General features: G+C 50.4%; 1 protein-coding gene across 3 annotated transcripts; it reads left to right on the forward strand.

The window, feature by feature from the left end:
• The first annotated feature begins 12,235 nt into the window (after positions 1-12,235).
• RANGRF (RAN guanine nucleotide release factor) lies at positions 12,236-13,683 on the forward strand. 3 transcript variants are annotated; one of them, XM_059906722.1, is made up of 5 exons: positions 12,236-12,439; positions 12,529-12,645; positions 12,850-13,006; positions 13,097-13,182; positions 13,405-13,683. In XM_059906722.1, exons 1-5 carry the CDS (start codon positions 12,363-12,365, stop codon positions 13,526-13,528), a joined length of 561 nt encoding a protein of 186 aa, XP_059762705.1. In that variant the 5' UTR covers positions 12,236-12,362; the 3' UTR covers positions 13,529-13,683. The 3 variants fall into 3 exon arrangements, with proteins under 3 accessions (XP_059762705.1, XP_059762706.1, XP_059762707.1); XM_059906723.1 differs by having other exon boundaries at positions 12,850-12,985; XM_059906724.1 differs by having other exon boundaries at positions 13,097-13,200; positions 13,405-13,495.
• The last annotated feature ends 4 nt before the right edge of the window (positions 13,684-13,687 follow it).

A 13,687-nucleotide genomic window follows, 5' to 3' on the forward strand; every position in this document is an offset into this window, starting at 1 on the left:
TTCCCTGACCAGGGATTGAACCTGTGACCCCTCAGTAGAAGCATGGAGTCTTAACCACTGGACCACCAGGGAATTCCCTGTGACTAAATTCTGATTGGTAGGAGAGAAAATGATATATACAACTTCTACGTGTTCTTAAAGGAAGGGGTGCAACCTGAACTTTTTTCCAATGACTTCCTCCATTCTACCTCGGCCATGGAATTTTGTCATCACCCAGATGTGCTTCATTTCCACACTCACTCAAGCACCCTACCTCTGACCATAACCTCCCTTCCTTCCATCATGCATCTTCCTCTTCAGTACTCGGATCTCAAAGTCATCAGGACCTCCAGCTCAATCACATCTTTCCCCCAATCCATTTCTTCTCTTTTTCCCTCCTTATCCAACTTCCAGTAACAGCTTTTCCAGTGCTCTTCAACTTGACCCAGTATCTTTTCATCATTCCCATTTGACAAAATCCCAACCCATCAGCTTTCCCAGAGAAAGCCAGACAACAGGGCAGATTGTCCCATTAGAAATTCGGCATTACCCACCTATGGGGGAAATGGGGAATCGGAATGAGAAACAGAGACCAAAGGTAATAAGAGAGGGCACCCAAGTGGAGCAATGATAATAATGTACCATGAACAGAAGGGGTATGGTGACCTCAGCTCACTACACCCGAGGTCTGAAACAAGACCATTAACGATAATGTCCAAACCTAAGTCTTGTCTTTTTTTTGGGTCTCATCAGTCAACAGCTCTCTGACCAAATTCTTTGTTAGACACTGGAGGCTCCTACGGTAGCATCACACACCTCCTTTTCTAGCCCAAGTCACTGTTGTAATTTCTTTTTCAGCATTGCAATCTTTCGTTGTTGTCGTTTTGTTTTGTTTTGTTTACCATTGCAATCTTACATTGAACGATGTGTTTCTTTGCTCAACGAGCCGTCTCCACAGTAGAGTGTGAACTCCATGAGAGCAGGAGCTCCATTTCTGCCCTCCACTGCATCCTACCACCTAGCAAGGTGCTCAATAAATATATGTTGAACAAGTGAATAAATGTGAATGTTAAAATTAGTAAAGGTTGATACACATTTTTTTTCCTTAATAGAAGAGTGAACTTAGTGAATTGGGCTTATGGGTGGCTTTGCTTTGCAAGTCCTCAAGCATTTCCCTTTTTTACTTCATTCCTCCAGTCATTCAAAGTTACAAGCTCTTGTCCTCATGTCAAATGAAGGACAGTGTATGCATGTGTTGGGGCGGGGCGGGGGCGGGGTGTGGAGAGACAGGGAGAACCAGTAAGTCTTGTCTCTGTCTTAACACCTGCCTGGCAGCCAACAGGGCCTTCAATTTCACAGAAAAAGACACGGCCCTGAACTGAGCATGCGTTCATCCCTTTCAGCCTGATATGTGCTGGAAGGAGGGCTCCAGGAGGGCCGGGCACAGAAAGGGGGGCGTGTGTGCAGGGGTCCGGATGGGACCCCTGGAGAAGACCACTTTCTCCAGAGGCTCCCAGCCTCTCCAACAGGCCAGCGCACCCCTGGGCATCCCTCCAAATAGCACCTGGGACACCCCGCCCAAACCCAGGTGTGGACAACGGGGGTAGAAAGGAAAAAAGGAGGTGGACGCCAGACATTTGTGAGCCTGTGGGAGGAGGGTGTCCCCCAAAGCAGCTGAGCCTTCAGAGGCCCCGGGGTCCCACAAGCTGTATTTATTTCCCCAGCACCTGCTGCATTCAAGACCCTGGGGCAGAAATCAAAGAAATCCTCAGCCTGTCATTAGACATTTGGGGGCAGCAAACAGCCAGATGGTGGAGCCTCGGGCGCTGCTGTGGTGGGGCCTGGGTTAGAGACCTGTCTTGGGCTTCAGGAAAGACCTTCCTATGTGAGCAGTCTACTAGGAGTGCCGGCGACTGTGGGCCGTTTTCCCCCAGGACGGCTGGCTTTGTGCAGCTTCATCTGTCTGCTCAGGCTGGAGGAGAAGCCCGTGGCTAGAGAATGGGACAAAGGGTGTGAAACAGGGAGCCCCGCCCCACCTATCACTCAGGTAAGAAAACTGTCGAGGGCCTCCTCCCTGGGCGGGTGCACACACAGAGGAAGAGGGCCATGAAGCAGACAATTTCAATGAAACATCTTTGAGAGGAAGCTCGGGGTACAGGTGGGAGCTCACAGCAGGGGATGCAGCCCAGAGTCTCAGGATCAGGGAAGGATTCCCGGGATTAGCTGACACCTGAGGGATGCGTAGCAGCTGGTCACAGGAGAGGGGAGGGAGGGAAAGCCGAAGATAGTTGCAAAGCCTCAAGAGTTGAGCAATAAGGCGAGTTAAGGAACTGAACAAAGATGAGTCTGTCTGGAACATTAAGTACAATGGGAAACAGAACAGGCAGTTAAAGGCCTAACAGAGCATGTCAAGGAATCTGGATTTTCTCCTAAGAGCAATGGGAAACCACCCGAATGGGTTTATATTAGGGAGAGACATGATCACTCCAGCTGCAGAGGAGGAAGACAGGAGAGGATGTGGAGAGTCCCATAAGAGGGCTTTGCACGCTCCAGACAGAAAGAGTGCTGGCCAGGACTAGGGTGGCGGCAGTGGAGATGGAGAGGGATGAAAGGATTCAAGAGACGTCAGGAGGGACTTCCCTGGTGGCGCAGTGGTTCAGAATCTGCCTGCCAATGCAGGGGACACGGGTTTGAACTGTGGTCTGGGAAGATCCCACATGCCGCGGAGGAACTGAGCCCGTGCGCCACAACTACTTAAGCCCATGCGCCTAGAGCCTGTGCTCCGCAACAAGAGAAGCCACAGCAATGAGAAGCCCGTGCACCGCGACGAAGAGTAGCCCCCGCTCGCCGCAACTAGAGAAAGCCCGCGTGCAGCAACGAAGACCCAACGCAGCCAAAAATAAATAAATAAATAAATTTATTAAAAGAAAAGAGACGTCAGGAGGTAGAATCACCCGGCACTGGATGTGAAGGAAGGAGAGAGAGGAGCTGAAGATGAAGCCCAGACTTTTTGCTGGGACCACTGGGTAGGTGATAATTTCATTAACTGTGATAGGAACACGGGAGATGGCACATGCATGGGAGGAAGATGACGTGCTCTGCTTAGGACGTGTTGAGTTTGAAGTGTCAGTGGGACACAAAAATGGAGGTGTCCCCCAGGTAGTCAGAAGAGATCTGGGATGGAGATGAAGGTTTGGGAGGCACTGATCTATGCGTGGGGAAGGTGATCTGGGAGGAGTGAGTAGAGCCTGGTAACCCAACATTGAAGGGGTGGGCAGCAAAAGAGGAGGCTGAGAAGGAATGGCACCACTAACCTTACAGTCTAACCAGCTGAGTGGCTTCCCACTGCCCAAGTCACTGGAGCATCCTGGGATGCCCCTGGGAAGGTATCCAGGGCAACAGAAGGAACTAGAGAGTCAGTGTGTTCTCCTCACCACTGAGTCCTAGCTCTGCTGACCCCACCTTCACAGCGAGGCAAACCCTTCTCTCCCCTAGATCCTTTCCCAGCGTAGTACAGACAGCCCTCCCCACTCCCAAACACCTCACCTGCAGAAGGTTACAAGGAAATGGCTTGGCTAAACAAAGCAGGTGAAAAGAGCTAAATTATGTGGCACTTCGGAGGCTGCGGCCCCGTGGACTCCCAACGGCACCTTATAGGAGGTTCCAAGGGAAGGAACAGGGGGCATCCTCACTGGGTTAAGGACACAAGGATCCTGGCCTGGGTCACAGCCCGAGGAAACCTCTCCTTACCCTTGAGGATGTGATGGGCATCCCCCTCTCCATGAGGACCCATCAGATGATGAAACGCAGTGATGGGACCAACCCCCAAGCCCCTCACCCCCACCTCCCTCAGACGCTAAGCAGGTCACCAGGGGAACGTCCACCACCACACACCACCTCTCTCATCTGACCACGTCCAAGTTGCCTCCTCCTCCCACTTCTGGAATAAAGGCTGAGAAACAGGTGTGAGATGCAGGAGGGCAGGTTAAGGAGTCAACACTGGGAGTTGCCAGAACTGAGTCGGAAGAATACGTAACTCATTCTGAGGGTGGTGGGGATGTGTGTAGCTCACTAGCTCCCGACACAGGGGCCTTATGAAGAAATGGTACAGAGCACTGACATATGGTGCGGTCATCCCTGCTTTGCTGGCCAATGATAATCCCATAGTGGAAAGCGATGCATCGCAGAATTCCACTGTTGGCGAGTGGGGGACAGAGGGTAAAGTGCCCAAATTGTGACTTGGGGGCAAGAAGAGGAGCCCTCTCTCCTCTTTGCCCTATCCACAATCAAACCCTGCATCAGAAGCCCTATTCCTGTCATTGGTGTCTCCGCTCTTCTTGGCAAAGTCTCCATCTTTGAACCTGCTCTTTCTGCTCCATACCTTGTGGATCATCCATATTATTACCGCCCTTGCTTTCTGCTTATCTGGCTTCATCTCCTCCTCTCCCACCTCTACCAGCTTAGTGCAGACCCTCATCACCCCAAACTTGCGATATTACAATGACCTCTTCTATTTCACCCCCAACTGGTCTGACACCAACTGGATGTACTATAACATAATTCTGGTATATATATATATACACACACACACAATTACCAATTGTGTGTGTGTGTATATATATATACACACAGACATATATATATACACACACAACACACACATACATATATATATACACACCAATATATGTATATATATATACCAATTATTTTATGTTCAAATCCACTTTTATTAAAATTATTTGGCAATTCTGGCAGCAGTATAAAGTCTCTGACCACTGGACACATTAGACATGAGTTTATAATTTTGGTTTGTTGTGGGTTTGGGTACATGGACTTTTCTAAATCGTCTGCCCTTCATTTCATCACCAAATGGCAAGGTGCCTTAAGTTTCTCTATCTGAAATACCCTATTATTTATAGAACAGGAATTTGTAAAATAAGATTGAAAAAATAAAATGCACAGATTCAAAAAATTCTCTTCAAATATTAAAAACATACAAAGTATACTGAAGACATCTACGTTTAGTCCACTATATGTGTGTGTGTGTATATATATATATATATATATGTGTATATATACATATATATATACACCAATTTACACACACACACAGTTTTTAAAGTTTACACTCCATTTACAATTTTTTTAATTTTGATAACTGTATTTAAATAGTTTAATTTTCTTTGTATTCCTATATATTTTATTTTTTTATAATGGTTATATTTCCCTGTACATATTGTTGCTTATCCATTTAATTTAATTTAATTATTTATTTTTGGCCACACAGCATGTGGGATCTTAATTCCCAGACCAGGGATTGAACCCACACCCCCTGCCGTGGAAGCGCGGAGTCTTAACTACTGGACCGCCAGGGAAGTCCCCTATATATTTTATCTTACGAATTTAAGAACATTATTCTGAGTAGCGGGGTGGTCCATGGGCTTCACCATACTGCCAAGGGGGTGCATGGAAGCAAAAAAGTTAAAAACCCTGCTTGGTAGAAATATATATTGTCCTTACTCTTCCCAAAGGGATGCTTGACTTTGTGCACTGAGCTACCTCTCTGGTCCGAGTCCATCACTTCCACCTCTTGGTGCCCTCAAAGGTGATGGGGTGGGGGCTCTGAGACAACTGTCCCCAAAGCAAAAAAACTGCATCAGGGGCTTCCCTGGTGGCGCAGTGGTTGAGAATCTGCCTGCCAATGCAGGGGACACGGGTTTGAGCCCTGGTCTGGGAGGATCCCACATGCCGCGGAGCAACTAGGCCCGTGAGCCACAACTACTGAGCCTGTGCGTCTGGAGTCTGTGCTCCTCAACAAGAGAGGCCGCAACAGTGAAAGGCCCGCGCACCGCGATGAAGAGTGGCCTCCGCTCGCCGCAACTAGAGAAAGCCCTCGCACAGAAACGAAGACCCAACACAGCCAAAAATAAATATAAAAAATAAATAAATAAATAACTGCATCAACTGCATGCAGGGCATTGGAAGAGGGAATGTCCCAGGGGTACAGAATCAATCAGTTGCAGGCCTACTTAAAACCAGTGAGTTGAGAGCTGGACACACCCTCACACCCTCTTGAGAAAAGTAGCTTCGGGCCATCTCAGCCTTCTGAGATCTCTCCCATGATACTGGTCAGCCTAGCCACAGCCAGCTGGACAAGGAAGGGATCTCATCCGTGTCTGGCTAGTGGCCAGGCAGGAGAGCTGGCCAAATAGGTACTTTCAGATTGGATGGTGACTAACTGACCCGATTTGATCCTGTCTCTTGGGAAGTTTGAACTTGAACACGCAGGGGGAGTCAGCGGTTGGGAAGGCCGGAATAAGTGACAGACACAGAGAAGAAGGTGAAGGGTGAGGGAGAGGGAAGTGGAGTCAAGAGCAGGAAGTTGCCAAGTTAGGGTTTCCTTTCACCCCACTCCCCCAGAGGAGGCCCCGCCCTGCACCTCTGTCACTTCCTGGAGGTCTGCTTCCTACCATCTGGAAGAGCCCACCTAACCTGTGCCCCAAGAGCTCCAGAACTGTGGAGGGCAAGGCATCCTGAGATGCACTAGAGGCTCACAGCAGAGCATGACGCCTAACGTGCCAGAGACCCAAAATGAGGAAGCTGGGGGATTCTCCTCAGTCTCCCTAATCTAGTCTGACCTCCTCCTGGCCCATGAATAAGCCCCCACCCCTTGTGCCCGGTGCCAGGGCCCTGTTAATTTCTATGTCCTTGCAGGTCCCTTTCCAAGGGTTCCCTAACTGCTTGACTGCTCACCAAGCAGCCAGAGCCAGTATTGCCAGCGGGGGCCAGGTGGGAGCAGATGGCAAGCCAGCAGAAATGGGGGGGAGGGGTAGAGAGGTACATCATCCCCTACGTGAGGGAGGCAGCATGGGGTTGACCCCTGAGACCTGGCTCCCTTGGTTCCCCATGTCCAGGCTCCTTCTCTCCCTTGGGGGTCTATAACACACCCCTCTTCTTTCTAATTGCTTATGGATCAAACTTAGTCCGCTCTCTTTGCCCCAAAACAGATTCAATTCAACTACATCCGTACTTCCTTTACTTCTAACAACGTTTTAGAGTTCAGGAAATGAGGCTCAGAGAGAAGTCTGATGCTGGCTGTCAAAAGTGAGTTCACGCTCCTCAGCACACCCTGACCGTGGCCAACCCTCCAGCCTCACAGCTCCCTGCCATCCATTCCCCAGGGCACCCTTGCCAAACTGATATACTTACATTCCCCAAAACACGGCCCTCTCATTTCCAAGTCTTTGCTCCCGATGTTCCCCTTGGCTAGCATACCCCTAGGTTGCCCTGGTGAATTCTGAGTCAACCTTTAAGACTCAGAGTGTCCTCTACTGTTCTTTGTATACTCCTGGTGAGGCAGGGGCTCTGTCCTAATAGCCTTTGTATCTCCAGGCTTTTGCTTAAGGCCTGGTAAGGTGAGGGACCAAAGAACATGTGCCCCTTGGCCCCAGTGTCACAAAATTATTACGGTCCAGAGGTCTGATCGGCACTTGGAACCCAGTGGGTAGACAGGCTGGGACCTGGGACCTTTTGCTGCAGTGCTGCAATGCTTGCACCTGGACACACCTCTCCTCCAGCAACCAAATACAAAGAAATGGTATGGGACTAAAAATAACTACGTGTGCATGCACAGTTGGGGTAAATTCTGGACAAAAGATACAAAGAGACCAAAAAACCCAACTGCCACTTTTGAAGAGCCTGGAGCAAAAGCAGGGGGTGGCAGGGCCTTGGCTTCTATGACTTCATCTAGACTAACTGTGGCATACCCTGCCTTTCGGTTTCCCATTTCTAGAAAACTGCTCCCATCAGTAAACCATTTGACTTTAGGGCTGTCAAGAGGCTCATCTAGAAGATCAGGCCTGCTGGAGTAAGTTTGTTCTCTGGTCTCTATACACTGGTGCAGTAAGTCTCCACTCTCCACTGCTGGAAGCAGAGTTGCTGGGTTCAGGGTTTGGCACACCTTTAAGGTAATGTCGGGGGTGTCCATTAGGAGGGACAGGTATCTTGTTAACCTTCCTCTAGTCAACCAATGATGTCCTCTGACCTCCAGCACAGACTGTACCTGATGAGGGGTCAACACATCTAAGTGTTGTCCCAGGGTGAGCTTGGAAGCCTCATTAGCCAACAAGGCTGTAGCTGCTACTGCCCGCAGGCAGCTAGGCCATCCCAGGCCAACTGAGTCCAGTTGTTTTGAAAAGAAAGCCACTGGTCTCTGATCTGGTCCCAGCTTTTGGTCAGGACTGCTGGTGCTCTCCCTGACCTCTCGTGAACGTATAGGGTGAAGGGCTTGTCCAAACGTGGAAGCCCCCGTGCTGGTACTCTGATCAACTCAGGCTTTGGAGTCTCAAAGGCCCGCTGGTGGTCCTTATTCCATTGAAGGCATTCCCTTTCTCCTCCCTTTAGAGCGTCATACAGAGGTTTTGCTACAAGGCCATAATTTGGAATCCAGATACGACAGAACCCAGCCATCCCGAGAAAGCCTCGGAGTTGCCTCTTTGTGGTTGGAGACGGTAATGCACTAGTTGCTATTTTTCGATCTATGGCCAGGACTCATGCCCCTGGGGTCAAAACAAATCCTAAATATTGAACCCCTTGCTGTGAGATCTGAGCCTTGGTTGGAGAGACTTTATATCTTCTTTTTGCCAGAAAATTTAGGACCCTAACAGTATTTTGACCTGAATCGTGTTTGGTCTCACTACTTATCAGTAACTCATCAACATACTGTAACAGAGTTCCCTTCTCAAGGCTCAGTTCCTTCAGTTCCCTTGCAACGCATTTCCAAAAAGATGGGGGCTGTCCCGAAAACTCTGCGGGCGCACCATCCATGTATATTGGGTAACCTCCAGGGGGTCAGGGTCCCTCCATTCAAAGGCAAAAAGGTATTGAGAGTCTGGGTGTAGGGGAATACAGAAAAATGCATCTTTTGAGGTCCAAAACAGAGAAATACTGGGCGCTCCCTGACACCTGGGTGAGGAGGGTGTATGGGTTTGGCACCAGAGGGTGAATAGAGATGACTCCCACATTCACGACTCTTGCACAAACCGACACTTCCCGTTAGGCTTCTGAACGGGGAGGATCAGGGTGGTGCAAGGCGATTGGCAGGGCCTAATGAGTTCGTGTTTTAGGTTGGATTCCCCTCAGGGCCTCAGGCTTTAAAGGATATTTTCTCTTCCAGGGGTATTTTTCCCCAGGCCTTAACCTTATTTTTATTTGGGGAACACATTTTGCCCTTCCTGGCACCGAGGTATCCCAAACTGCAGGATCTACTTGTTCTCTAATTTCTTGAGGGATGTCTCGGGGAATATTTTGATGCCCAACAGGTGGGTCATCTGGGGCTACTAATAGATGCACTCTCTGTTCGAATTCTTTACCTCCTTGGACTTCAGCCTGTCCTAAGAATACACTAGCTCCTAACTTAGTTAGCAAATCTCTCCTGAGGAGAGGGACAGGGCATTCTGGCACGTACAAAAAGGAGTAATAATAACGGACCCGATTCCACAGGCAAAGGGAGACGTAAGTTGCCTTACCTTTAGCTGTCCATCAACTCCCGTCACAGTACAGTCATGGTTGGAGAAGGGGCCGGCTGGCCAAGTCAGAACAGAGCAGGCAGCTCCAGTGTCTACCAGAAATTCAGTTCTCCTACCTGCCACATGGAGGGTGACCCGAGGCTCCACTGGAGAAATGAGGATGGATGGAGTGGGATCTGGAGCTGGGCAGGCGCTAGGGCCGTCAGTCAGTGTGCGGGAATCTCTCATCTGAGAGATTCGCAAGGAACTGGGGCCAGTCGGGTTTGCCCCTCGGGGTCCCACAGGAGGGCGCTCAGGGCATTCCCCCTTCCAGTGCTCTCCTTCAGACAAAAGGCACACTGGTTTGGGCCCAGGTGGTTTCTTGGTGGTCTGTCCCGCCTTCTCGTCCCTCCAGGGTCCCCTCGAGGTGGTGGGTGAATCAAGAGTAGCCAAAAGCTGCGTTTTCTTCATTAGCCTCTTATCCTTATTGGCCTCCTCCGTTAAGTCTCAGTTGTTATAGACCTTGAAGGCCTCCTCTACCAGGGTTGACAATGGGATTTGGGGCCCAGCCTCAAGCTTTTGAAATTTTCTCCAGATATCAGGAGTAGCCTGGGTGATAAAATGCATGGCCGACAGTGTCCTCCCTTCTGCAGACTCAGGGTCTGTATTGGTGTCCTTCCTGAATGCCTCTGTCAACCAGCTCAGGAAGGCTGCCAGGTTTTCATCTTTTTCCTGTGTAACCGCTCAGATCTTATCATAATTTACAGGCTTCACCATACACCTTTTCATTCCTTCTGATAAACGAGTAATATAATGTCTCATCCTAGCCTGGTCTACACGGTATTCATAGTCCCAGTGTGGGTCATGTTCTGGGATTGCATCCCCATCCACCTGATAAATCTTGTGGTGTGGATTGGTGGCCAGTAGGCCATCTGCGTGTTCCCTGGACTTCCTCAGTATACGCTCCTTTTCATCCGGGGTACAACAGTGGGCCAGAATAGCCATGATGTATTTGGGAAGTCTGTCAAAAATTTAAAAAAGTTTTAAAACACCCGGTTGGATAGGCTCATAGGTTGCTGTGAAACAATATTGATTCCTTGAGCCAAGGTAGGGAAAAAAATCAAAAGTAAATATAGATCATTTAAAGGCACAGGAATTCACACGATCTGTTATCAAAAGCAGCATTCCAGGACAACTTTGTTCTCTTATGAGAGACAGAAACCAAATCCAGTCTTGCATCAGCCTGATCTTCATAAAGTCTATTTACCTAATTAAATTTAATCCAACCTTAGAAAATCCTGATCACATACAAAATTCTTTTCACACTGTTCCTCTTCCGCAAACCTTCTGAGGCCATACTTTGTCCCGTATTCTTTTCCCATTCAGAAATAGCCAGCTCTAGTGACACAGGCTGCAACATGGGACCCTTTGCTGCAGTGCTTGCACCTGGACACACCTCTCCTCCAGCAACAAAATACAAAGAAATTGTATGGGACTAAAAATAACTGCATGCATGCGCAGTCGGGGCAAATCCTTGCTAAAAGATACAAAGAGACCAAAAAAACCCAACTGCCACTTTTGAAGAGCCTGGAGCAAAAGCAGGGTACTGCGCATGCCTCCTGCACACACCACCTATGGGGTGGGAAAACCACCTAAGCCCCCCCTCCGGCCTGACCCCTGGACACACCCCTACCCTCCCCCACATAAAGAACAAGCTCACCACCGCCTCAGGGAGCCAGCAAGCAAGGGAAACTGTTGTTTGCTCTCACTTCCCCCTGCTGCAGCAGGGGCCCCAATAAAACCTTGCCTGAATTTCTTGTCTGGCCTCTGATCAATTTCTATTAATTAAGGAGGCCAAGAACCCTGGTCAGTAACAGTATGGCCTCAGGATGACAATCCTCTTGCTCACTTTTTGGCTTGGAAGTAGATGACATCTAGAACCCCTGAGGGTATGGGTGGTCCCCTGGGTTCCAAAACTCACCCTGTTGGGTTCATTCAATCACTCAACAGTACATCATGGGCCTGTTATGCTCTAAACACTCTGCCAGGTGCTGGGGATCAAAGATGAATGGAGCAATTAGCTGGGAGGATACACTTCAGCTGAAACTTTAAGAACACTCTGAAAATCTATAAAAGAAAAACAGTTTATCTGTGCTTTCGTCCAGGCGTGTGTGTGAGGGGTGGGCAACGCCTCCCTCCCCACCCTTCCATCCCCTCGCCTCACCTCAGTTCCCAAGGTGAAGATTTGAGGGGAATTAGATGTATAATCCCCGGTTTGGGTCTTGCTTTCAGGAAGGCGTGAGGTGAGACCTGAATCCTAACCCGGCCCCGCACACCTGGCCCCATTGTTCCCCTAATTCCCTGCATCCGGGAATTAGCGATCTGGCTGGCAGCTCATTCCCTGTCAAGAGGCCCGGGAGAGTGATATGGGAGACCCTGAAACTATCCCCACCAACTCAGGAGACCCCACAAGACATCGGTCCCTTGGACGAGCAACGGCCCCTAAGGAGAGTCTCAGGCAACACTCTTAAAAAGTGCGACCCCTTTAGAAGGAGGAGACCGGCGGGCGCGGGCCAGTAACCACGAGAGTGTCACAAGCCCTAAACCGAAGTCTCAGCTCCTAGCGGACCCCAGGGTCCCACCCCGCGCCCTCCTAAGAGCTTGGCTTCCGGGAGGAGCTCCGCTGGGGCACCGCCCTCCAAGGCGCGGGCGCCAATTGGCCAGCGTGATCGCGGGGCGGGGCCAAATCCTAAAGGGTCAGGAGCAGAGGAAGACCTGAAGGGGGCCGGGGCTGTTGCGAAACGGAGGTGATGCAAAGTGGCCCCATGTGGGTTTCTTTTAAATCTTTAATGCCCATACCCTAGTCTCAGGCCCATGGAGCCCACGCGAGACTACCCACTGTTCGGGGGCGCCTTCTCCGCCACTCTCCCTCCGGGGGCCATCGACGTAAGGTGAGAAGGCCCGGGCGCCAAAGGAGGCTGACCAGGTGGGTTGCGGGAAGTAGCCGGGGTCAACCAGGGTGTGCCTCGCCTCTCTCCAGCGACCTCCGACCGGTCCCGGACAATCAAGAAGTTTTCTGCCATCGCGTGACAGACCAGAGCCTGATCGTGGAACTTCTGGAGCTGCAGGCCCACGTGCAGGGCGAAGAGGCGGTGCGGTGAGGGAGGCGGGCCCGCGGCTGGCCAATGGGAGGACCAGAGCCGAAGGAGTGGGCGGGGGCCTGTGGCGGGACGGTTAATCTGGGCAATGGGAACTCCAAGGGTAACACCACATCACCAGAAATGAGCGAAGTTTAGAATAAGAGATGCTTGTAAGGGGCAGTGAGAAATGCCCCTCGCTGACCCTGCTCCCCCAACTCCAGGTACCATTTTGAGGACGTTGGCGGGGTGCAGGAGGCTAGGGTTGTGCAAGTGGAGGCTGTGCAGCCCCTCCTTTTGGAGAACCTGGCCCTGAGGGGCTGCTGTCAAGAAGCCTATATCCTCTCTGGCAAGCAGCAGGTAGCTAAAGAAAACCAGCAGGTGAGGGCCAGGGGAGTGTGAGACGTCTTGGAGGGATGAAGGGGGTGGCTTTAGGGAATCAGGTAAGCATCCTGACTCTGATCACTTTAGGTAGCAAAGTATGTGACACTGTACCAGGCCTTGCTGCGGCTGCCCCAGTACCAGACTGATCTCCTGCTCACCTTCAATCAGCCCCCGTAAGGAGAACGGAAAGGGTACATGGCTCATGACTGGGTCCCCAGGAGAATTGGCTTGGAGGGGCAGAGTAGGGAGACTGGCTGGTGGGGTCCTCCAAGGAAGTGGGAGTGGGCCAGGGGTTTGGGGTCACAGATAACCAGGTTCTCTGGGAAACAGGAAATGGGAATTTACAAGCCCAAGTCCCAGATGATGTTCTCTCTCTATCTGTTCCCCACCCCAAGCCCTGAGAATAGGTCATCTCTTGGCCCTGAAAATCTTTCACTTCCGCCCTGGAGCCTGGGTGACTTTGAACAGTTGGTGACCAGTCTGACCCTTCACGATCCCAACATCTTTGGTCCCCAGTAAGGACGCTGAAATGCTGCATGCTGCTTCTGAAGACTTGGGGCCTCTGTTCTGCAAGGGGATCAAAGGGTTGGATATATTCCCCTAATTCCTTCCCAGTGCATAAACATAAGACACCTACTCTCTGCAGAAATAAACTTGCTTTATAACCAATATAATCTC

This window comes from Balaenoptera ricei, chromosome 20 (assembly GCF_028023285.1).
Source record: "Balaenoptera ricei isolate mBalRic1 chromosome 20, mBalRic1.hap2, whole genome shotgun sequence".
Lineage (NCBI taxonomy): Eukaryota > Metazoa > Chordata > Mammalia > Artiodactyla > Balaenopteridae > Balaenoptera > Balaenoptera ricei.

Coding starts and splice junctions, on each gene's coding strand:
- RANGRF (XM_059906722.1), top strand. CDS start 12,363: ATGGAGCCCACGCGAGACTACCCACTGTTCGGGGGCGCCTTCTCCGCC. Junction 12,440..12,528: donor CCGGGGGCCATCGACGTAAG/GTGAGAAGGCCC, acceptor GCCTCTCTCCAG/CGACCTCCGACCGGTCCCGG. Junction 13,007..13,096: donor TAGCTAAAGAAAACCAGCAG/GTGAGGGCCAGG, acceptor TGATCACTTTAG/GTAGCAAAGTATGTGACACT.